The 20,284-nt window shown below is 46.0% G+C and overlaps 1 protein-coding gene and 1 pseudogene across 2 annotated transcripts in view; both read left to right on the forward strand.

The window, feature by feature from the left end:
- The window catches only part of CFAP221 (cilia and flagella associated protein 221), a 107,563-nt gene that overhangs the window by 33,277 nt on the left and 54,002 nt on the right, over positions 1-20,284 (forward strand). For both annotated transcript variants that reach the window (XM_047871501.1, XM_047871502.1), the window contains exons 7-8: positions 2,660-2,763; positions 18,978-19,137. In XM_047871501.1, coding sequence (XP_047727457.1) covers positions 2,660-2,763; positions 18,978-19,137 — 264 coding nt within the window. The remainder of the gene's footprint in view (positions 1-2,659; positions 2,764-18,977; positions 19,138-20,284) is intronic.
- On the forward strand, positions 12,736-12,829 carry LOC125174220 (uncharacterized; annotated as a pseudogene).

Below are 20,284 nucleotides of genomic sequence, written 5' to 3' on the forward strand. Positions count from 1 at the left end.
TTCTTTGAAAATAAAACACTGATTTATCCAAAGCGGAAGATTTGAGAGCTTGATGGTGGATAAAGGGACCTCTCCTTTTTTTTAATGTTTATTTTTGAGGGGCGCCTGGGTGGTGCAGTCGGTTAAGCGTCCGACTTCAGCCAGGTCATGATCTCGCGGTCCGTGAGTTCGAGCCCCGCGTCAGGCTCTGGGCTGATGGCTCGGAGCCTGGAGCCTGTTTCCGATTCTGTGTCTCCCTCTCTCTCTGCCCCTCCCCCGTTCATGCTCTGTCTCTCTCTGTCCCAAAAATAAATAAAAACGTTGAAAAAAAAAATTTTTTTAAATGTTTATTTTTGAGAGAGAGAGACAGAGAGACGGAGAGAGAACAGGGGAGGGGCAGACAGAGAGGGAGACAGAGAATCCGAAGCAGGCTCCAGGCTGTGAGCTGTCAGCACAGAGCCCGACGCGGGGCTCGAACCCACACACTGCAAGATCATGACCTTGGTTCATCGACTGAGTCACTCAGGCACCCTGAGTGACCTCGATTATATTATCCTCTGTATTTTTCTTTACATTTGAGATACTCCAGAACTTTAAAAAAGGTAATGAACTTAAACCCAAGTAAAAATGCTCATGGCATAATTTTAAGTTTATTTTTATTTATCTTGAGAGATAGCAAGCAGGGGAGGGGCAGAAAGAGAGGGAGACAGAATCCCAAGCTGGCTCTGCTCTGTCAGTGTAGAGCCTGACATGGGGCTCGAATCCCTGAAACGTGAGATCATGACCTGAGCCAAAATCAAGTGTTGGCTGAGCTACCCAGGTGCCCCTCGTGGCATAATTTTTTTTTTAATGTTTATTTATTTTTGAGAGAGAGAGACAGAGTGTGAGTGGGAGAGGGGCAGAGGGAGAGGGAGACACAGAATCTGAAGCAGGCTCCAGGCTCCGAGTGGTCAGCACAGAGCCCGACGCGGGGCTCGAACTCACAGACCGTGAGATCATGACCTGACCCAAAGTCGGACGCTTAACCCAGCCACCCCGTGGGTGGGTGAGCCACCCAGCCACCCCGTGGCATAATTTTTAAGACTACATTTGAGCTATACTATATCCTCAGAATTACTACTAAAAAAGAGTTACTCTACTTTGCTCCAACAAATGTTTGTTGAATGTTTGGCCTGTGCAGGACTCTGAAATTTTGTTGAGGTTATGCTAGAGAAGTAAGTAGACCCAGTTCTGCCCTCATAGGACTTAGAGGCTCCCAGGTAGACAGGCGCTGGGCAGGTAAAGAAGAGGGTCCTGATGGGAAAGGTCCCCACACAGACTAGGTCGGGATGGGCACCACCCAGAAGGCAGCACGCTAGCTGGTCTGGCCCCTCTGCTTACAGTCATATTCCCCCAGGACTGGGAGATGTGAGGGAGGAGTGTAGTGGGCAGGAAGGCTGTCATCGAAAGCTTAAGGAGTAAGGACCGACCACGGGGCAGGAGGGCAAGATGGGCTGTGAGGGCATGGGAGTTACAAGGTAGAGAAGGGAGGAGGCAGAAAGGCCAGGGAGAGAGGGCAGGGCTGAGTCTCTAAGTGGAGGAGCTCAATGTTCAGCTGCTGAAAGGGGCCCAGATAACCCTCCCCAGCTCTGTGTTTGTAGGATGCCAGGGGACAAGTAGAGAACTCGGCTTCTCCATGCCTCGCTCATCCCACAAACTCTGGCCCACCTCATAGAAGGAGAGGACATGAGGAGAAGCTCAGGCCTCTCTGAGAGATGTCACAGCTGTAATGACTCCTGTAGTGCCCTAAGGGACCACCACAGGCCCAGTTAGAAGTTGGGCTGGTCTTGGCTGAGGGAGCATTTCCGAATTCACAGACCCTCTCCGGGTCCTCTACTGCTTGTTTGCCCTTCTTACCAAACAGTCTCTGGCATATTTCCATCACACACAGCCGGAAGTGTAGTTTCTTCAACATGGTCTAGTTCTAAGCTCTGTAAAGGCCAGAAGCTTCCCAGGCTTCTTTGTGTAAAGCCTGCCCATTCAGTGTTCCCTAGGTTTCCTGGGGCCCGTTGTGTGGCAGAGAATCCCTTTCCCTGTGACTGAGTGTCCACAGGATAAATCCACTGGTACTCAAGAGGCAGTGAGGACCGAGGTATTTGGGGTGTGGAAACTGGGCACAGTTGACCTGCCTTGAATCCCGGTTCTGCCATTAACCAGCCGTGTCACCTCAGACAGGATACTTATGTTCTCTCGTGCCTTGGTTGCCTTGTCTGTAAGTGGGGATGATCGATCACAGTACCACCTCATGGGATTAGAAGAGTTAATATCTGGGAAATGTATACAGTAGCTGGCAGCCAGGAATTACTACAGCCGCATTGACTATGGTCTTTTAAATTTTTTTAATGTTTATTTTTGAGAGAGAGAGAGAGAGCATGAGTGGGGGAAGGGGCAGAGAGAGAGGGAGACACAGAATCCGAAGCAGGTTCCAGGCTCTGAGGTGTCAGCACAGAACCCCACAAGGGGGTTGAACTCACGAACCACGACATCATGACCTGAGCAGAAGTCAGATGCTTAACCGACTGAGCCACCCAGGCGCCCCTGTTGTGGTTCTTTATTATGTAACTTGAGTCTATTCCTTGGTATCAAAAGAGCTAGTTATAAAGAAAAAATTTTTTTTCCTTTTTGTTTTTTTTTTTTGCAGCAAAAAATATGTTATCCCTTTACAGTGCAGCTGCCCTATAGATTTCGAGTTTCATATCACTTTGATTCAGTCTCATGAAGCCTTTACCGTTGACCCGTTATCAGGTAAGGAGAATCAAGGTTTCAAGTTTCCAATTTCCTCAGAGTTCTCAGATCAGAGAGGATTTGGAGAGTAGGCCTCAAGTTATGAAAGAGAATAAGCTTCATTTGAATATGGTTTTTTCACATGTGTAACAATAGCAAATTTGACGTACCTGATATATTGTAAATTGGGATTGGATACCAGAGAATGAGGACACTTTGGGATCATTTGGGTCATGCAGATCATTTATAATAGCATCCAGGTAAATCTCTTTCACGATCAACACTTGAAGTTGGAAACTAATCCATTCCTACTCTAATTTTGGCTCTTGGTATATCCTTGGATTTGCATTCATCTTTTCATTCAATTTCAAATAACATGGGAACATTATTTCTTACCAAGCGTTTGGAATGTTGTTGAAAGCTCTTGTGAATTTGCTGTACGTGGTGTGGCCAGTCCATCTTCGCCTGCCCTAAAGGACGTAGATCCTGACACTGCTCAGGACTTTTGGAAATGCCGTCTCCATCTGAAGTGATTTCTGCTTCCCGGTTTCCGTCTCTTGATGTTTGGGTTTGGGCTTTAAATATCTGTCCACAGCAGTCTGCTGCGAACACTAAAATAGTTTTGTTTTTGAATGTCTGGGTAGGAATCCATTAATTTCCTGATTGCAAGTGCATAGATGAGTGTTCAAAGCAGAAATTTTGAATTACTTCTAAATTATGAAATGTATATAGATTATTTCCTAGGGAACCAGGAGCCATTCTGAGATTTTGGAAATTCAGTGTAGCTTTACCATTTATACTGCATGAAACAGGACCTGATTCTCTTTCCAGAGAGAAGGTTTATTATTTTTAGGCTTTAAAAAGAAGAGAGAATAAGTGGTTACCAAAATTGTACTAAATAATATTACATTTCTGCTTTTAATTATAGTTGATATTCTCACTCTAAGCTTTTTGGTAGAGTAATAATAGTAACACTGAGTAACTATTATATGCCAGGCACTATTCTAAGTAATAGATACAGATACATTTTATATATGTGTATGTACCTATACATTAAAAAAAAATTTTTTAATGTTTATTTATTTTTGAGAGAGAGACACAGTGTGAGTGGGGGAGGGGCAGAGAGAGAGGGAGACAACAGAATCTGAAGCAGGCTCCAGGCTCCGAGCTGTCAGCACAGAGCCCAATGCGAGGCTCTAACTCACGAACCGTGAGATCATGACCTGAGCTGAAGTCAGACGCTTACCGACTGAGCCACCCAGGTGCCCCTATGTACCTATATATTTAATCTGCACTACAACCGGGTAAGATTGGTACAATTATTATTTCCATTTGATAGACATAGAAATGAGGTGCCAAGTGTTTAAATAACTTATCCAGGGACACTCAGTAGTAAGTGGCCGAGGTGGGACTTAAAAGCAGTCATTCTGGTTCCAAAGCCTGTGCACCTGCCTCATGAAATACAAACTGAATTTTTGCCTTAACTCCAAAAGGTTATAAAAATTTGACCCGCGAGGTAAGTTGGTAAAGTGAGCTAGCTCCTGCGATCTTAGTCCAGGCTCTGCTTAGAGATTATGGCAAGAAAGAGGAGGGGTTCCTCTTCCGGCCTGGGCCATCAGACCATACTGGACCTCTGGGACTGTCCCTGAAAGCCATGTGCTAAAACAGATAAAACAGATCCAGATAAATCCCAGTGAGAGGGCATCAGGTCACGGCAGGAACAGGGATGGGGGTGCTTCAAGAAGAGAAAGGTATTGGAGGCAGGCTAACTGTGTCAGTAACAGGAATCACCGTGGTGTACAAAGGAATGGCCTTGGCCCGGGTGGCTCCCGGTACATCACCAGAGACGCTTAAATATGAAATCGGTTTCTTATCAAGCAGCCAGTTCACCTTCACCAAAGGCTCAGACGGCAGATGGGGCTTAGAGTAGGGCAGTGCCCCAAGATGTTGAACACTTAGGACAGCTATGAAGCTAAGGGAGCCATCCCTGGTGATTTGCATTTAGTAGCTCTGGGAAGGGTCTGGTTTTCTGTACTGGTAACAGGCACCTCCAGGTGATTCTGATATAGGCATTCCTCAGTGGTTCTTGGTAATCACTGGACAAGGTTCACCAGTAAGATCCTATCCCACCTGATGGTCTATAAAGCTGTTAAGGGAAGAGAGGGAACCACTGAGATTTCTGAGCAGTTGTGATAGGAGCGGTTTTTTAGGAAGGCCAGTGTAGCTGCAGTGTGCAGGTGTGACTGAGGTGGGAGCATGCAGGAAACCAGGAAATCATTGTATCGCGAATGAAGTCGCATGGGCCTTGAGAGCCTGAACTAAGCCAGTTATCAGTGCCAAGGAAAAGAAAGGGAGAATCTGGAAGAAAGCTAGAGGTTCTTGTGGCCAAGTCATACTTCTGCCAAGAATTATTGTCCCAAGACACAGAATATTAATCGACGAGAAGGGTTTTGAAACACGGCCTATTCGTAAAACCAGTGGAATACATACATAAGCAGTTAAGTGCTGAGCATCGATGAACGACAACTGTACTTAAAAATCATGCAGGTAAGTGCTGAGCATCGACGAACGACAACTGTACTTAAAAATCATGCAGGTGTGTCCTTGAGCACTCAGATTATAAATTGCACAGCCACATAATTCAGACAAATGGGGCCATGAGCTCTTTGATCCACCTGATAAGCTTTCGTTGCTCTGGTGCTTTGTTTGTTGCTTATCTTTTAAATTCTTCCCTTAAGTGAAATTAAGTTGGACATACCAGTTTGAAGTGGAGAGAGAGGTGGGAGCTAGGGACATATGTTTTGATGTCACCTAGGTACTGATGGAACATACTGCTGGGGGTCCGGAGATGACATCACCCGGGGAGCAGGGGTGGCCAGAGAAGAGAAGCGGATGGAGAACTGAGACCCGAGCACACAGGCACTCAGAGGACACCGGGGGGGAAGTGGGTGCAGGACAGAGACCAGGAGGAAAATCTGGAGAGTGTGAGGCAAGCAAAGCTGTGAGTGAGTGAGCGAGCGAGCCAGGGCTCCTGAGCTTTGAGGATCCACCTATACGATTTCAAATGTTCTGCGTCATATGGATGGTGTTGCTGATGTGACTGATATGCTTGTACACAAGCAGGTCTCCTGGGCTGGACCGCTCAGCCTCCTCGGTAGCCATTTTATGAGGCCTGGTGCATTCCTTGGCCCACTGGTCTCTCTGGCATTTTCTTGCTTTGGTTTCCCACTTTGTTAATGTACTGATGCGTCTGTTATACATCTTCGAGGCTATGGAATTTGCTGATGACTTTTACTCACCTGGAATAAAAAAGCTCTGTCTGCGAGGACGGTGACTGCAGGTCAGGTGCATGTAGCCCAGGCAGGTGCTGGGCTTTTCTGACTTGCCAGGCATCTGACCTGACTCCTAGGTCTTATACAGTTGGACAGTCAGGGATCACATTTCGGCCAGTTAAGCCCTTATTGCCCCCATTTTATAAATAGGACCCAGAGAGGCTAGGAACCATGGGCTGATTTTACACAGTTAGGGCGTATAGTTATAGACACTGTTTTAGGCACATCTTTAGAGGCGGTGGAGACATCCATGGTCCATGGGGTTATAAAGCAAGTTCTCCTCTAGGAGCTAGAAGCATCATGTATCCATGCCTTCCAGGCATTTCGTGCTCAGGCTTGCCAAATGAAAAAAATTTGAATACAGCTAAATCCATTTACAAGATACGAATCTGACATAGTGCCCCTGACTTTAACTCAACTGGCCACTTGCCCACTGGGCGTCCTTAAGATGCATGTGTGTGCTATAGCTATCAGAAGCTGGATCTGTTGACTGTGCCAAGATCTTCCTGAGACTGGGGGAAAGGAGTGAAGGATTTTGTGACCTTTACAGTGCTGACAAGAAATCGTATACAATTAAAGCATCGAGAACGCTCACTCCATTGATAATTTTGGAAGAGGCAGCAATACATTTTATTAGTGTTGGAGAACAGCCAAATGCCACACACACACAAAAAATTGTTGAATTTGTTCACTTTTGAACACTTGGAGATCCTGGGCATTCACTTGGTGTCCCATACCCTCAGACGAATGCATGCAATTCATATGAATAGTAAATTGTAGCATACAATGGCTAGTTAAGCAAGAGTTCCTGAGGACTATTGCCCAGAGTTCTTATAGAAAGTTTTAATACTTTTGTTCTCTTTTCTCCCCAGTGATGAGGCATAGAGCAGCCATTTGGAAATAATTTTATATTTTGCATTTTCTTATGAAATGCAAATTTATGACAATGTGATACTGATTTGGGAGTAATCCCAGAGCTTCTGGCCTCGCTTTGGACCCAGACTACTTTTTGATTATAAGCAACCCAGCCCGGAGCACATCTTGGCAAAGAATAATTTCCCTTACCCCTGGATGAGCACTAGGATGCCATAAAGAGTGCACCCCACGTATCAAAGCCCAAGGCACCTCCATGCACCTCTTACTCTGGGTGGGCCAGAGGGACTTGACCCCTAGTCCAATCATGTGATCTCCGTTGGATTCATTCATACTCCTGCCGCACCTGCCATGGTGCTGGCCATACCCCAGCATTTACCCATTTAAGTTTCAACAGGAAGTGAGGGTTAACTCATTTTTTTGCATCTTTTTTCTCCAAAGGCTCCTTCCCCACTGGCTGAGGTATTTTATCATGTAACAAGCCTCACCGGCAGGTGAGAATCCATGAGCAAACCCCTTCCTTCCAGACAAGAGTATGAATAGGGAAGGTTGCCCCTGCTTCTCCCCACCTCACTATACACCTGTTGGTGGGTGAGACAGAAGACCCCCAATCCCAGCACAGACTGAGTAGGGGACAGATCAGGATTGTCAGGAGGATGGTAAGACCTTTGGATCTTCAGCACACAAAGGAGGCTCCCATAAAATGTTTTTTACTGGTAGTTAGGTCCATCGTGAATAGCCTCATCCCAGAAAATAATGCTTATTATATGGCTACATAGCGAAATGGAGACACACAGATATATCTTTGGCAAGTGATAGAAATGAGTGAGATACACCAGCCAAATGCTTCTGATTACCTTTCAGGCCAGCAAACTGGAGAAAAGCCAGGGCCCATATGCCAGGTCAGAATAGAACACTTATGGGAAGTAAAGTCAAGAGATCAAACGTTTCTATGACTTTCTAGAGCACCAGACTTAAGGGTGAGGAAGTGAGAACAACTGCGGACAGGTAATATATCAAATGCAAATGAGTTCCCAAAGCCCCTTATTTAAGGATATATGTAACTAATTTATAGCAGTAACTAATGGAAACAGGAAAAGCTGGACAGGCAGGTAGCAATTCTTTATGCACAGCCCTGAGGCCGTTCTGTCACGTTGTAGCAATGCTACATTTTACCTGGCGGTTGGTATCTCCTTGATGGGTGACAGTGGTTGTATAGAGTAGCTGGCGTAACGTTAATAATCGCTTCCGTTTGCTAATTGTTAAGCACGTGACAGGCGCTGTCCTGAGCACACTGGATGCTCTACTACATTGCATTCTACAACCCGATGAGAACTCTTAGCATCACCTTTTTACAGCCAACCACACCCAGACTCGGGGAGGCCAGATGTCTTGCCCAAGGCAGCAAGGTCTGTCTGACTCCAGACCCCGAGCTCTCAACCCCTCCCTTAAGCTGGAAGAGTAACGATACAGGATCCTTGAAATAGGAGAGAAAGCCAAATAGAATTGTTTATCACAAGACTAAGAGTTTAGGAACGTTCTCTTGTGAGAGAAAAGTTAGGGAGATCAATAATAGCTCTCAACCAGGCCTTGTGTATTCTCCTTGCCTTCAGGGTCCTTAGGTATCTCTTGCTCAAGATGATCATTTGGTGGCATGTCAGTCTGGGCTGGTTTGAGCTCAGTTGACCAACACCATTCAGTGGACTTCACCCAGAGACCAACTCCTGTGCTTTGACCAAACTCTGTACCCCTACTGCCCGTGCAGAAGTGCCAGTCCCAGGGAGGTCCAGGGAGAGGCCAAGGATAGCATGACCCAACCCTTTATCCTGCTGGAAAAGCCTGTCTTCCGGGAGACTGGAAGGGAACGCCAGCTTTGCTTACAGAACAGGCCCTTCTGGGGGTCCCAAGGGGCTGGTATGGGAAAGGCGACTTGCCCAAAACCAGGCAACAGCAACGACAGAGGGAAACAAGAAAAGCTCTGGGTGTAAGTAAGTGTGGGAGATAGCGGGATGAGCAAACGTAAGTATTTCTTTAAGAAATGGCTTTATAAAAATGAAACATGTTTGTTATGAAAATATGTTTCATTACTTGATATTGATTTAAAAAAAACACAACAACAGGTGAAGCCAAAGGAATTAATGAACTTCCTTGATATAAGTGATACTCCTAAGGGTACCTTATACCCTGACTGGGTGGTTCAGTCAGTTAAGCATCCGACTCTTGATTTTGACTCAGGTCATAATCTCATGGCTCGTGGGATCGAGCCCTGCATCAGACTCTGCACTGACAGTGTGGAGCCTGCTTGGGATTCTCTGCTCCTTCTCTCTTTCCCTCCCCCACTCATGTGCTCTCTCTCCCTCTCTCTTTCGAATTAAATAAATAAAAACTTTAAAAACGTGATATTCCTAAAATTTACTGCTAAAAATTAAGAAACGAGATTATGAAAGGTCACCTGGGTGGCTCAGTCGGTTAAGCATGTGACTTTGGCTCAGGTCATGATCTCACAGTTTGTGGGTTGGAGCCCCGCGTCGGGCTCTGTGCTGACAGCTCAGAGCCTGGAGCCATCTTGGGATTCTGTGTCTCCCTCTCTCTGCCCCTCCATGTCTCACACTCTCTCTCTCTCTCAAAATAATAAAGGAACATTAAAATAATTAAAAAAAAAAAGAGATTAAGAGGTCAGAGCCACTGCTTCCTTCAGCTGCATGCTTCAAGTTCAGCTAGAGTCTTGGTGATGCAGAAAGGGGAAGTAGCATCCATAACTGTCTCCCCCCCCCAACCCCCCCTGCTCCTTATGGCTTCCTGTTCTGTGATATTATCTTTCCTTATCTGGGTTTACAGCCTTTGCATTCTGCCTTGTGACCATAAATGCCACAGTTGCTTAGTTTCTATTTAAATGGAACCAGGGTGTCCCCTCCATTCTTGTTCCATGTTTTCTCCACTCTTAAGTTCTTCATGTCCGTCCTTTCTCTTGGCTTGTCTGGACTGTGTAATCCAGCCACTTGTTAACCAAAGTTTCCTGGAGGCAACATACCGAGAGTGCCTGCGTGTTTGACAACGTCCCTGCAGCCTGTCATCTTGAAGGACAACTTGACTGGGTCTAAAAGTCTTGACGTACAGCTTTGGTCACCTCAGAACTTTGTAGACGGTGCTCGATTGCCCTTTGCTTTGAACTTGCTAGGAATTCAGAGGCTGGTCGGAATCTTTACCCACCCAAGGTGAATTCTGGATGCCCTTAGAATTCTTTTTCTTTTTGTTTTTGTTTCAACCTTGAGGTTAAGTAATTTGCCAAGATATGTATTGGTGTTGCTCCGTATCATTTGTTTTCCTTGAACATCGCATGTCCTTTTGGTCTGGAGAGAAAGAACTTTCATTATTTTAGGACATTTTTCTTTTCTTTTCTTTTCTTTTCTTTTCTTTTCTTTTCTTTTCTTTTCTTTTCTTTTTAATTTTTATTCATTTTTGAGAGAGAGAGACAGCACGAGCAGGGGAGAGACAGAGAGAGAGGGAGACACACAATCCGAAGCAGGCTCCAGGCTTCAAGCTGTCAGCACAGAACCCAACACGGGGCTCGAACCCATGAACCGTGAGATCATGACCTGAGCCAAAGTCGGATTCTTAAGTGACTGAGCCGCCCAGACGCCTCTGTTTTAGGAAATTTTTCAACTATTAAAACTGGATACGTTAATCTTCTATTTGCTTTGTTCTTTCCCTCAGGCATGTAAATTATGTGTATGGGTTGGCTCCCCTTTGCCCCTGCTTTCTGTTATCTTCTTGAAAATAATTTAATTCTGTACGGATTCCTCCTTCCTCCCTGCCACGGCTCTCCCTGTGTTTCTCCCTTCCTTGCTTGTGTGTTCTTCACCGGCTTTTGCTTATGTTCCCTTCCTCCTCCAAAGTGGATTAATTTTTGAATTTTCGGTTTTTTGTGCATAACACAAAATGTTGGTTCCACTCAGCATTTTACTCAGCGTTGAGTAGGGCCTGCTGCCAGCAGAGGATAACGTGGGGAAAGAAATGATGGCGGTGATAATAATTACAATCGCAGCTGATGCTTATACGGTGCTTACCACGTGCCAGACATCAGTGCTGCTCATTTTTAACAAGTACTTATTTTGAGAGAGAGAGAATGCACGCAAGTGCACGCACGAGTGGAGGAAGGGACAGTGAGAGGGAGAGAGAGAGAATCCTAAGCAGGCTCTGTGCTGTCAGCATGGAGCTGGATGTGGGGCTTGATCTCATGACCTTGAGGTAGATCATGACCTGAGCTGAAATCAAGAGTCAGAGGCTTAACCAACTGAGCCACCCCAGCACCTCAACACCGCTCATTTAATACTCCCAATGACACTTATGACTGGATGCTATTATTATGTCCGCTTTGCAGATGAGGAATCCGAGGCATGGAGTGTTTGGGTAAGTTGCCCAAGGGTAGAGCTGGGATTGGAACCAGGGTCTGGCCCACAGTCCGTGGGCTCAGGCATCCTGGGAGGACATCTCCCATCACTGCCTCAGGCTCACGAGGGCAGGGTGCGTCCTCTGTGCTGTGTGCTGTCATTCTGTGGTCACTTGCTCTGCTCTGTCCCCGTCATGTCACCTCCAGCCTCCCGGTCCCAGGTCTAAGGCCATAGAAATGTCAGGGCAATGTAGTTACTTCTTCAGCTGCCTCCCCGCTATTCTAGGATGCTGAGGTCACGTCTCTTCTGTCCTGATCCCTGCTTCTCCAGGGCCCAGCCACATACCACGTTTTATCTCTTTGATCAAAGACTAGTGAGTGTTTTTTTTTTTTCAGGGCCATTCCCCTTATCCTCGGGGAAATTTGTTGCCCTCCCAGCTCCCGGCACACTCCCATGCCTTACTTTGCACTAGTAAAACCTTGGTTTGCTAGCATAATTCATTCCGGGAACATGCTTGTCTTCCAAAGCACTCGTGTGTCAAAGCGAGTTTCTAGAACCATGGGCTCAGTTGTGGTCACGTGACATTCGGCATCACACACTACTCGCGTTGCAAGACGTGGCTCGTTTGTCAAGTTGAAATTTATTAGAAATGTTTGCTCCTCTTGTGGAACGCTCGCAGAACAAGTTACTTGAAATCGGAGGTTTTACTGTATTTGGTAAGCGTGCTGCTTTTCAGGCTTTGGGATTGTTTAATGGAAGACTTTCCTTCTCTTCCATTTTATGCATTTGCTTCTTGGAGTTTTGGTGAGTTTTCCAGCAGGGTGTTCTAGTTAGAATAGCTTCGCTTCACCGTCTTGTACCAGAAATGCTGCTGGGCTCGGTTCCTCCTGCTGCTGGGTTTGCTTCCTGCCCTGTGGCCCCCCCATTTGCATTTGTTCCAGAACTAAGCACTCAGTACTTGTTGTGCATCAGGTACTGATAGGCCCTGGGCTGCCCCAGGGAACAAGACAGTCCTGCTTCCCTCTCTGATGTCCCAGTTCAGGGGAGAGACACAGGCACACAAGGAGGACATTGTCCAGGGGGTGGAAGTGGTTGTGAAGAAAAACAAAATAAGGGGATGTGACCAGGTGACTGCTTTCGTCGGTGGTCAGGAACTGGGGAAGGGGGCTTTAAGCACAGGAGCCACCATCGCTATAAGGTTGGAAGCCCAGCATGTCTGGAGGATGTGCCCAAGGGGAGACCAGGTTGGAGAGGCCCCGGGGAGCTGAGGGTTTGGTTCTGAGTTGGGAGGGAGTCCAGTGGAGGGCTCTCAAGGAGGTGGGGCCTCATGACGCTCCTGAGGGGAGAGTGGGTTGGAGTAGCACAAGTAGGGAGCAGGTTGTCCTCCTCAGGAAGGAAGCCCAGGGCTCGCCTCTGGGAACCACACAGGGAAGATCAGCGTGGCCCCTGCACAAGGATGGCATGCAAATTCGTGAAGCATTCCATATTTAAAAAAAAAAAAAAAAAAAAAAAAAAAAAAGGAAGGAAGGAAGGAAGCCAGGTTGGCCTGGATGGGTACTGGCTGTGAAAATGGCGAAGGGTGGGTGGTGGCACAGTTGGGCTTTGCTGAGGCGTTGGTGAACTGGGGGCGTGCTCAGGGGGTGGCTCCCTGTGTCCCCGTGAGCGATGGGGAGTGCAGGTGCTGTGCGTGATGCTTCGTGCAGCTCTTGAGTTCAGCTATAAGCATTCCCATACAGTCTCTCTGGCCTCCCCGGAGCTGTCTTTGCGTGCTGGACAGCGCCCAGGATGGTGGCCATGTAACATATGTGTGCTACACTCAGTGCTCCCTGCCAGCAGGTTACAGGCTTGACAGAAAATGAATTGGTGGCCTGGCTTGCCTCTCCCAGCATCCTCCTGCTCAGACTGCCCCTCAGCTTCCCATCAGCACAGGTAGGGTCCCCAAGCTCTTCTGATCCTGCTCCCATGGCCTGCATTTTGGGTACTTGGTAGACAGGGAGGAAAAGGAAGATCCCCCCAAACTCTCACTTTACTGATTATTTCTAGTTTCCATCACAAAGGCTTGCTGGAGGGAGAAGAGAATGAAAGATTAAAGGAAGATCGGGGGTAATTGGCTGTTAGCATCCGTCCCGCACCTGCTGCGGCTGAGCAAGCGTTGGCTCTTCCCAGGAAGCTTAGAAATGAACTGATAACTGAAAGCCTCAGGGCCCATATTTCACCCCTTTACAGAAAGTCCACAGGCCTAAAATTTAAAGTAGACCTTCCCAGGGGCACCTGGGTGGCTCAGTCGGTTGAGCATCTGACTTCGGCTCAGGTCATGATCTCACAGTGTGTGGGTTCGAGCCCCGCGTCTGGCTCTGTGCTGACAGCTCGGAGCCTGGAGCCTGCTTCGGATTCTGTGTCTCCTTCTCTCTCTGCCCCTCCCCTACTTGTGCTCTGACTCTCTCTGCCTCTCAGAAATAAAATAAATGCAAAAAAATTTTTTTTAAGTAGACCTTCCCAGGGGCAGCCCAGTCCTTGTCTCATGACAAGGCTATTCTACAGAATAGCCTGAGTTTGGCAGCGAAAAGAAAAAGAAAGTAAAAAGAAAGACCCGGTGCTTTCGGAAACCCATCCCAGTGGCTTGGCACGGTGAGGCTGTTGCCTCTTCCTTTTTTAGGTACAGGTACAGTTGTCCCTTAAACAACACCGATTTTAACTGTCTCGGTCCACTTCAACGCAGATTTTTTTTTCCAGTAAGTGCAGCACAACTGTAAATATATTTTCTCTTCCTTATGATTTTCTCCATAACATTTTCTTTTCTCTAACTTGCTTTATGGTAAGAATACAGTATAAAATACATAGAACTTGGGAGGAGGGGATGGGCTAAATGGGGAAAGGGCATGAAGGAATCTACTCCTGAAACCGTTGTTGCACTGTATGCTCACTAACTTGGATGTAAATGTAAAAATTTAAAAATTAATTAATTAAAAAATAGATAAGATGAAACGCATAGAACTTATAAATATGTGTTAATTGTTTATGTTATTGGTAAGGCTTCTGGTCAACAGTAGGCTATGAGTCATTATGTTTTGGGGGTGTTAAAAATTATACGTAGGAGGGGCACCTGGGCGGCTCAGTCGGTTAAGCGTCTGACCCTTGGCTTCGGCTGGAGTCATGATCTCACGGTTTCGTGGATTTGAGCCCCTCATTGGGCTCTGCGCTGAAGGTACGGAGTCTGCTTGGGATCCTCTGTCTCCCTCTCTCTGCCCCTCCCCCACTCGCGCTGTCTCTATCTCTCTCTCTCTCAAAATAAATAAATAAACTTAAAAAAAAAAGTTGTATGTAGGTGTTCAACTTCACAGGGGGTGAATGCTCTTCCCCCTCATGTTGTTCCACAATCAACTGTGTAAGTTTTTCCAAAAAATACTTCCTCTTCTTGACATCTTGTTTTGGTTTTTTTGTTTTTTTGTTTTTTTTTTTTAATTTTTTTTTCAAACGTTTATTTATTTTTGGGACAGAGAGAGACAGAGCACGAACGGGGAAGGGGCAGAGAGAGAGGGAGACACAGAATCGGAAACAGGCTCCAGGCTCTGAGCCATCAGCCCAGAGCCTGACGCGGGGCTCGAACTCCCGGACCGCGAGATCGTGACCTAGCTGAAGTCGGACGCCCAACCGACTGCGCCACCCAGGCGCCCCTGTTTTTGTTTTTTAACTTTAACAACAACAAAAACAGTCTCCATACCCATCGTGGGGCTGGAACTCACAACCCCGACATCAAGAGTCGCACACTCCACTGACTGAGCCAGCCGGGGGCCCCCTCCTCCCGACGTTTTAACGATTAAATAATACAGAATAAGGCATTACTCATTATACTTGGCACAAATGTTGGGAAGGACACATTTATAGGACACACACTGCCTCCTAAGTAAGCATTATCCCAGACTTTATACACTGTTTTCTCCTTTATTTTTTTTTTATTATTTATTTATTTAATTTTTTTTTCAATGTTTTTATTTTATTTTTGGGACAGAGAGAGACAGAGAGAGCATGAACGGGGGAGGGGCAGAGAGAGAGGGAGACACAGAATTGGAAACAGGCTCCAGGCTCTGAGCCATCAGCCTAGAGCCCGACGAGGGGCTCGAACTCACGGACCGTGAGATCGTGACCTGGCTGAAGTCAGATGCTTAACCGACTGCGCCACCCAGGCGCCCCCACTGTTTTCTCCTTTAAACCTTGTCCCATCCTACAGCTGAGAAAATTGAGCCTCGGGTAACATAACAAGCCAAGTCACAGAGCTCGTATGGGGCCCAGTGAGCCAGGGTCTCTGTTGTCTACACACCCTGGGCAGTGGCAGTGATCTGTGAGTATCCCTGTGGATGGCATGTGGTTCATGGTGGTGAGTCTCGAAGCCCTCCCTTCTGTGATCCAGTGAATCCAAAACACCGAGTTTGTCAACGGCTTGTTCGTGGACAGTTTTTAAACTATGCGCTATTAAATCCCTGCCCGGAGCTTAGGCAGATAAAGAAATTTACCCCACATCGCACAGCTCGTAAAACCCTAAATCCTGGAAGATTAAAACCAATACTTACTAATACTTCAAGCATGAGGGCTTTGTGATAACTTAGGGAGGATGATCTGTGCTTTCTGAGAATTTGAAATAAAAAGTTACTTAAAAAGGATAACAATATTGTAATGACACTATATGGACGTGAAAGAAGAAATGTTTAAAAAATGATCCCTCCCCCAAAAATAATAAATAAATAAAAATAAAAAATGATCCCCATCCTGGGCCTAACCACCCTAACAAATCTCCTGTGGGTGGCTGGCCATGTTTATGCGTACTTTACATAATTATAATCAAGGTCAGGGCGCCTGGGTGGCTCAGTCGGTTGAGCATCTGACTTCGGCTCAGGTCAGAGTTTGCGAGTTTGGGTCCCGCTTCAAGCTTGCTGCTGTCAGCATGGAGCCTGCTTTGGATCCTCTGTCCCCCTCTCTCTCTGCCCGTCCCCTGCTCGCACTCTCTATCTCTCTCAAAAATATATAAAAAAACAAAAATCAAGGCAAAGATCCAGAGGTATTTGCTGGTCACTTCATGAATCATTATAGTATTTTTTAGTGTTGCTACGTTTTCTTCGTTATAGCCATTTTACTGATAGACTAGGATTTTCTTAGCCTTTAGTTCATTTCTCAGTTTTTCTCTCCTCTCTCTCTCTGCCTCACACCCTCACTGCCCTGCAATTTAACATTATCCCTGCTGATCTAAGGGCAGTGATCTGAAATTGCCCCCAGAGTGGACGGAACCCATCAAATCTTGGTTTGGGCTTTTTAAAATAAAGTAGTAATTGGGGGGGGGGGTATTTCTTACTGTTAAAACATGAAACTTGCTCTCCTTCCTCCCACCATTAGTTTTTGCCAAGCAGTAAGCCAGGACTGCTAGGCACACCTTTAAGAGCTGTTAACATTTGACAATCAGCCGCAACCAAGTTCCGTTAACGGAGCTGTGCTAACTGGTGTCCCCGTTAATGGAAAAAGCATTGTCCACTCTGGTTGCCCAGGTTACACCTCCAGTGTGTTTTATGTATTAGGTGTGGGCCGGGAGCACTTAAAAATAAATCAGCCGGGTCAAGGCAAACATTAATCCTTACTCCAGAGCTTGTTCTTATTATTTTAAGTTAATGAGCCGGAGCAGAAGCAGTCTAAAGCCCCCCAGTGAACTGCGGGTCAGATGATGTTTTATTTTCTGACCGGGTGGGTGGTCAAGGTATGGACCTGTAGCACATGGGTTTGTATTCAGCTGATCCTAGGTTGGCCTATAGAACCGAGCTCTTCTGCTGATTCACTCTGCCCTGCAGGGAGTTCTTGGGTCTCTAGTGGATGTCATTTAAAGGTTTAGACTTCTGCTCTCAGGAAGTTGACCCATACCTATTTCTGAAGCACTGAGCTAAGGGTCTGGGATGGTAAATGAGCTTTGGGGCCTGCTGCCAGCCTTAGGGGTGTGCAGTCCAGGGGGAGAGCTGTAAACTTGAGCAGGCAACAGTTCAGGTGGCCCTTGGGCTGATACAAGTTTAAGGGAGTGAAGGCTCCTAGGGATGAGGAGTCAGGAGGAGTTTCACGTGATACAGAGGTTGAGTGAGTGAGTGAAACTTAGTTCATTCACTCACTCAACTAGTATTTATTGAGCTGGGAACACAGTAATGAGCAAGTTCCTACTTTTGTAAAACTACGTTTGAGTCTAGGAGAAGGCAGATGGCAAAAAGAGGTCATTTCAGAGAGTAGGATTAAAAAAGTTAAAGAGGGGGCACCTGGGTGGCTCAGTCGGTTGAGCATCCAACTCTTGATTTTGGCTCAGGTCATGATCCCAGGGTTGTGGGATCGAGCCCCATGTCGGGCTCTGTGCTGAGCGTGGAGTCTGCTTAAGATTCTCTCTCCCTCTTCTCCCTTCTCCTACTTGCTCTCTCTAAAAAAAAAACAAAGACAAAAACAAAAACAAAAACTAAAAGAAGATCTAGAGAAAGGGAATAGCACGTGCCAAGGCCCTGAGGCAGCAGGAGCCCAATGTGTATGACCTTCTTTCAGGTCTCAGGTGCAACATCTCCTCACTAAAGAAGCCTCCTGTTCATTCTGTCTCAAATGGAGCATTTCATTTCACTTGCTTCCCCCATACGTTGCTTTACTTTTCTTGCTGGTATTCGTAACATGACTTTATATTTTATATTCATCTATTTGTTTGTTTGCTTTCAGTCCCCAGCTAGAATGTAAAGTCTGTGAGATCTGGGACTTTGTTTTGTTTATTGCTGTTTCTCAGGTGCCTAAAACATTGCCTGGAACACAGTAAATGCTTAGTGAATGCCTGGATAGGCACATAAAAAGTCCATGTGGTTGTGCATAGAGAACAAGGAAGACAGCGGGACAAGATTGAGAGGACGGCATAGATGAGAAGGAAGGTATGCCAAGCAATTCAGAGGGAAAGTATAAGGCCTCTGCAGGGATAGTGCAAAGACCAGACACATGAGGACATAAGGAATCATCTGGAAGGCAAACCAAAGAGCCTTCAGTGGAAATCAGAGAGAACATTAACCCTTCTTGTATCTACTACATTGATCCTTCCTCCCTCTCTTCCTCCTTTTCTTTCTCCCTTTTCTTTCCCTTTCCCTGTTATTGAGCACTTACTAAGCCCTTTTGGCATCAGAGATAGAAAAGAAAAATAAGGTAAGCTGGGATATTTGACTTCAGAGAGAGCAGTAGTCCATCCCAAAGATTCGGAAGGAGAGAATCCAATTACACCAAAATGCAGGAAACTGAATTACCTGGACAGAAACTTTTATGCGTGTTCCTAGCTATTTTTTGTTGCTTACAACATTAACATCGACGAGTGGTAATTGGCTTAAAGATGATAGTTCTGGGAGTTCACGTGTGACTCACTAATGCTGATGGACATGTATCTATTTATATAAGTGACAGTCAATTATTATGAAGGATTAACATAGCAGTTGGTAAATAAGATCAGCATAAACGTGTAGAAGTCGATTCACATGGATTTAATGAAAAGAACATGGAAATACTTGTACTTACCATGGGAAGAACATGTTTGTGTGTGTATCAGCCTCTTTGACTGGACTTCGCAAGACAAGAAAGAATCGTCTCTTTTCTTTCCCCTCAGGACTAATCCCGGCTAACGGGAAGATGAATGTGACCGTGAAGTTCACACCATTTCACTATGGGATTGCACAAATAAAAATGCAGCTATGGATCTCACAGTTCAACTCTCAACCATACGAATGTGTCTTCACCGGAACATGCTGTCCCAACGTGGCTTTACCGTATGGCTGCTTTGGAATGTCTTTTGTTTCTTCCTAAAATTTGTTTAAAGTAATTCCTAAGTCGCCATTTCTTCCCATTCTTTCTTTCTTGTAGCAGAATGCCATTACAACCGTACGTAAGATGACGAGCTTTCATAAAATACTCTTTAAAATACGGGGCGCCTGGGTGGCTCAGTCAGTTAAGCGTCCGACTTCGGCTCAGGTCACGATCTCGCGGTCCGTGAGTTCGAGCCCCGCGTCGGGCTCTGTGCTGACAGCTCAGAGCCTGGAGCCTGTTTCGGAATCTGTGTCTCCCTCTCTCTCTGACCCTCCCCCGTTCATGCTCTGTCTCTCTCTGTCTCAAAAATAAATAAACGTTAAAAAAAAAATTAAAAAAAATAATAATGCACAGAATAGCTCTAGGCTTGTAGCGGTAGTTGTTCCTACTGAGAGGGGAAGAGATGACCAAGAAAAGGTGGTTTGAGGAATACTTGCTTTTACTGATTACCACTGCTGGGCTGGTTGAGTTTTGACCTTATGCATGTATTTCATGTATGTACATTACACATTACACATTACATACGTGATCGTATGTATGTATTACACTCTATTTTATTTTTTATTTTTTTTAAGTTTATTTATTTATTGAGAGACAGAGAGAGAGTGGGGGAGGGACAGGGAGGGAGGGATTGAGAGAGAATCCCAAGTAGGCTCTGAGCTATCAGTGCAGAGCCCAATGCAGGGCTTGAACTCCCACACTGCGAGCTCGTGACCTGAGCCAAAGTCAGATGTTTAACTGACTGAGCCACCCAGGTGCCCCTACACTCTATTTAAAAAAATTTTTTTAACGTTTTTTTTTTTAATTTATTTTTGAGACAGAGAGAGACAGAGCATGAACGGGGCAGGGGCAGAGAGAGAGGGAGACACAGAATCAGAAACAGGCTCCAGGCTCTGAGCCATCAGCCCAGAGCCTGACGCGGGGCTCGAACTCACGGACCACGAGATCGTGACCTGAGCTGAAGTCGGGCGCTTTAACCGACTGAGCCACCCAGGCGCCCCCCTACACTCTATTTTAAATGTAAATCATAAGACAGGAACAGCATAACTATTTTCAAATTTTCAACATGACATCATTTTTCTTAATGTTTATTTATTTTTGAGAGAGAAA

This window comes from Prionailurus viverrinus, chromosome C1 (genome assembly GCF_022837055.1).
Source record: "Prionailurus viverrinus isolate Anna chromosome C1, UM_Priviv_1.0, whole genome shotgun sequence".
NCBI lineage: Eukaryota > Metazoa > Chordata > Mammalia > Carnivora > Felidae > Prionailurus > Prionailurus viverrinus.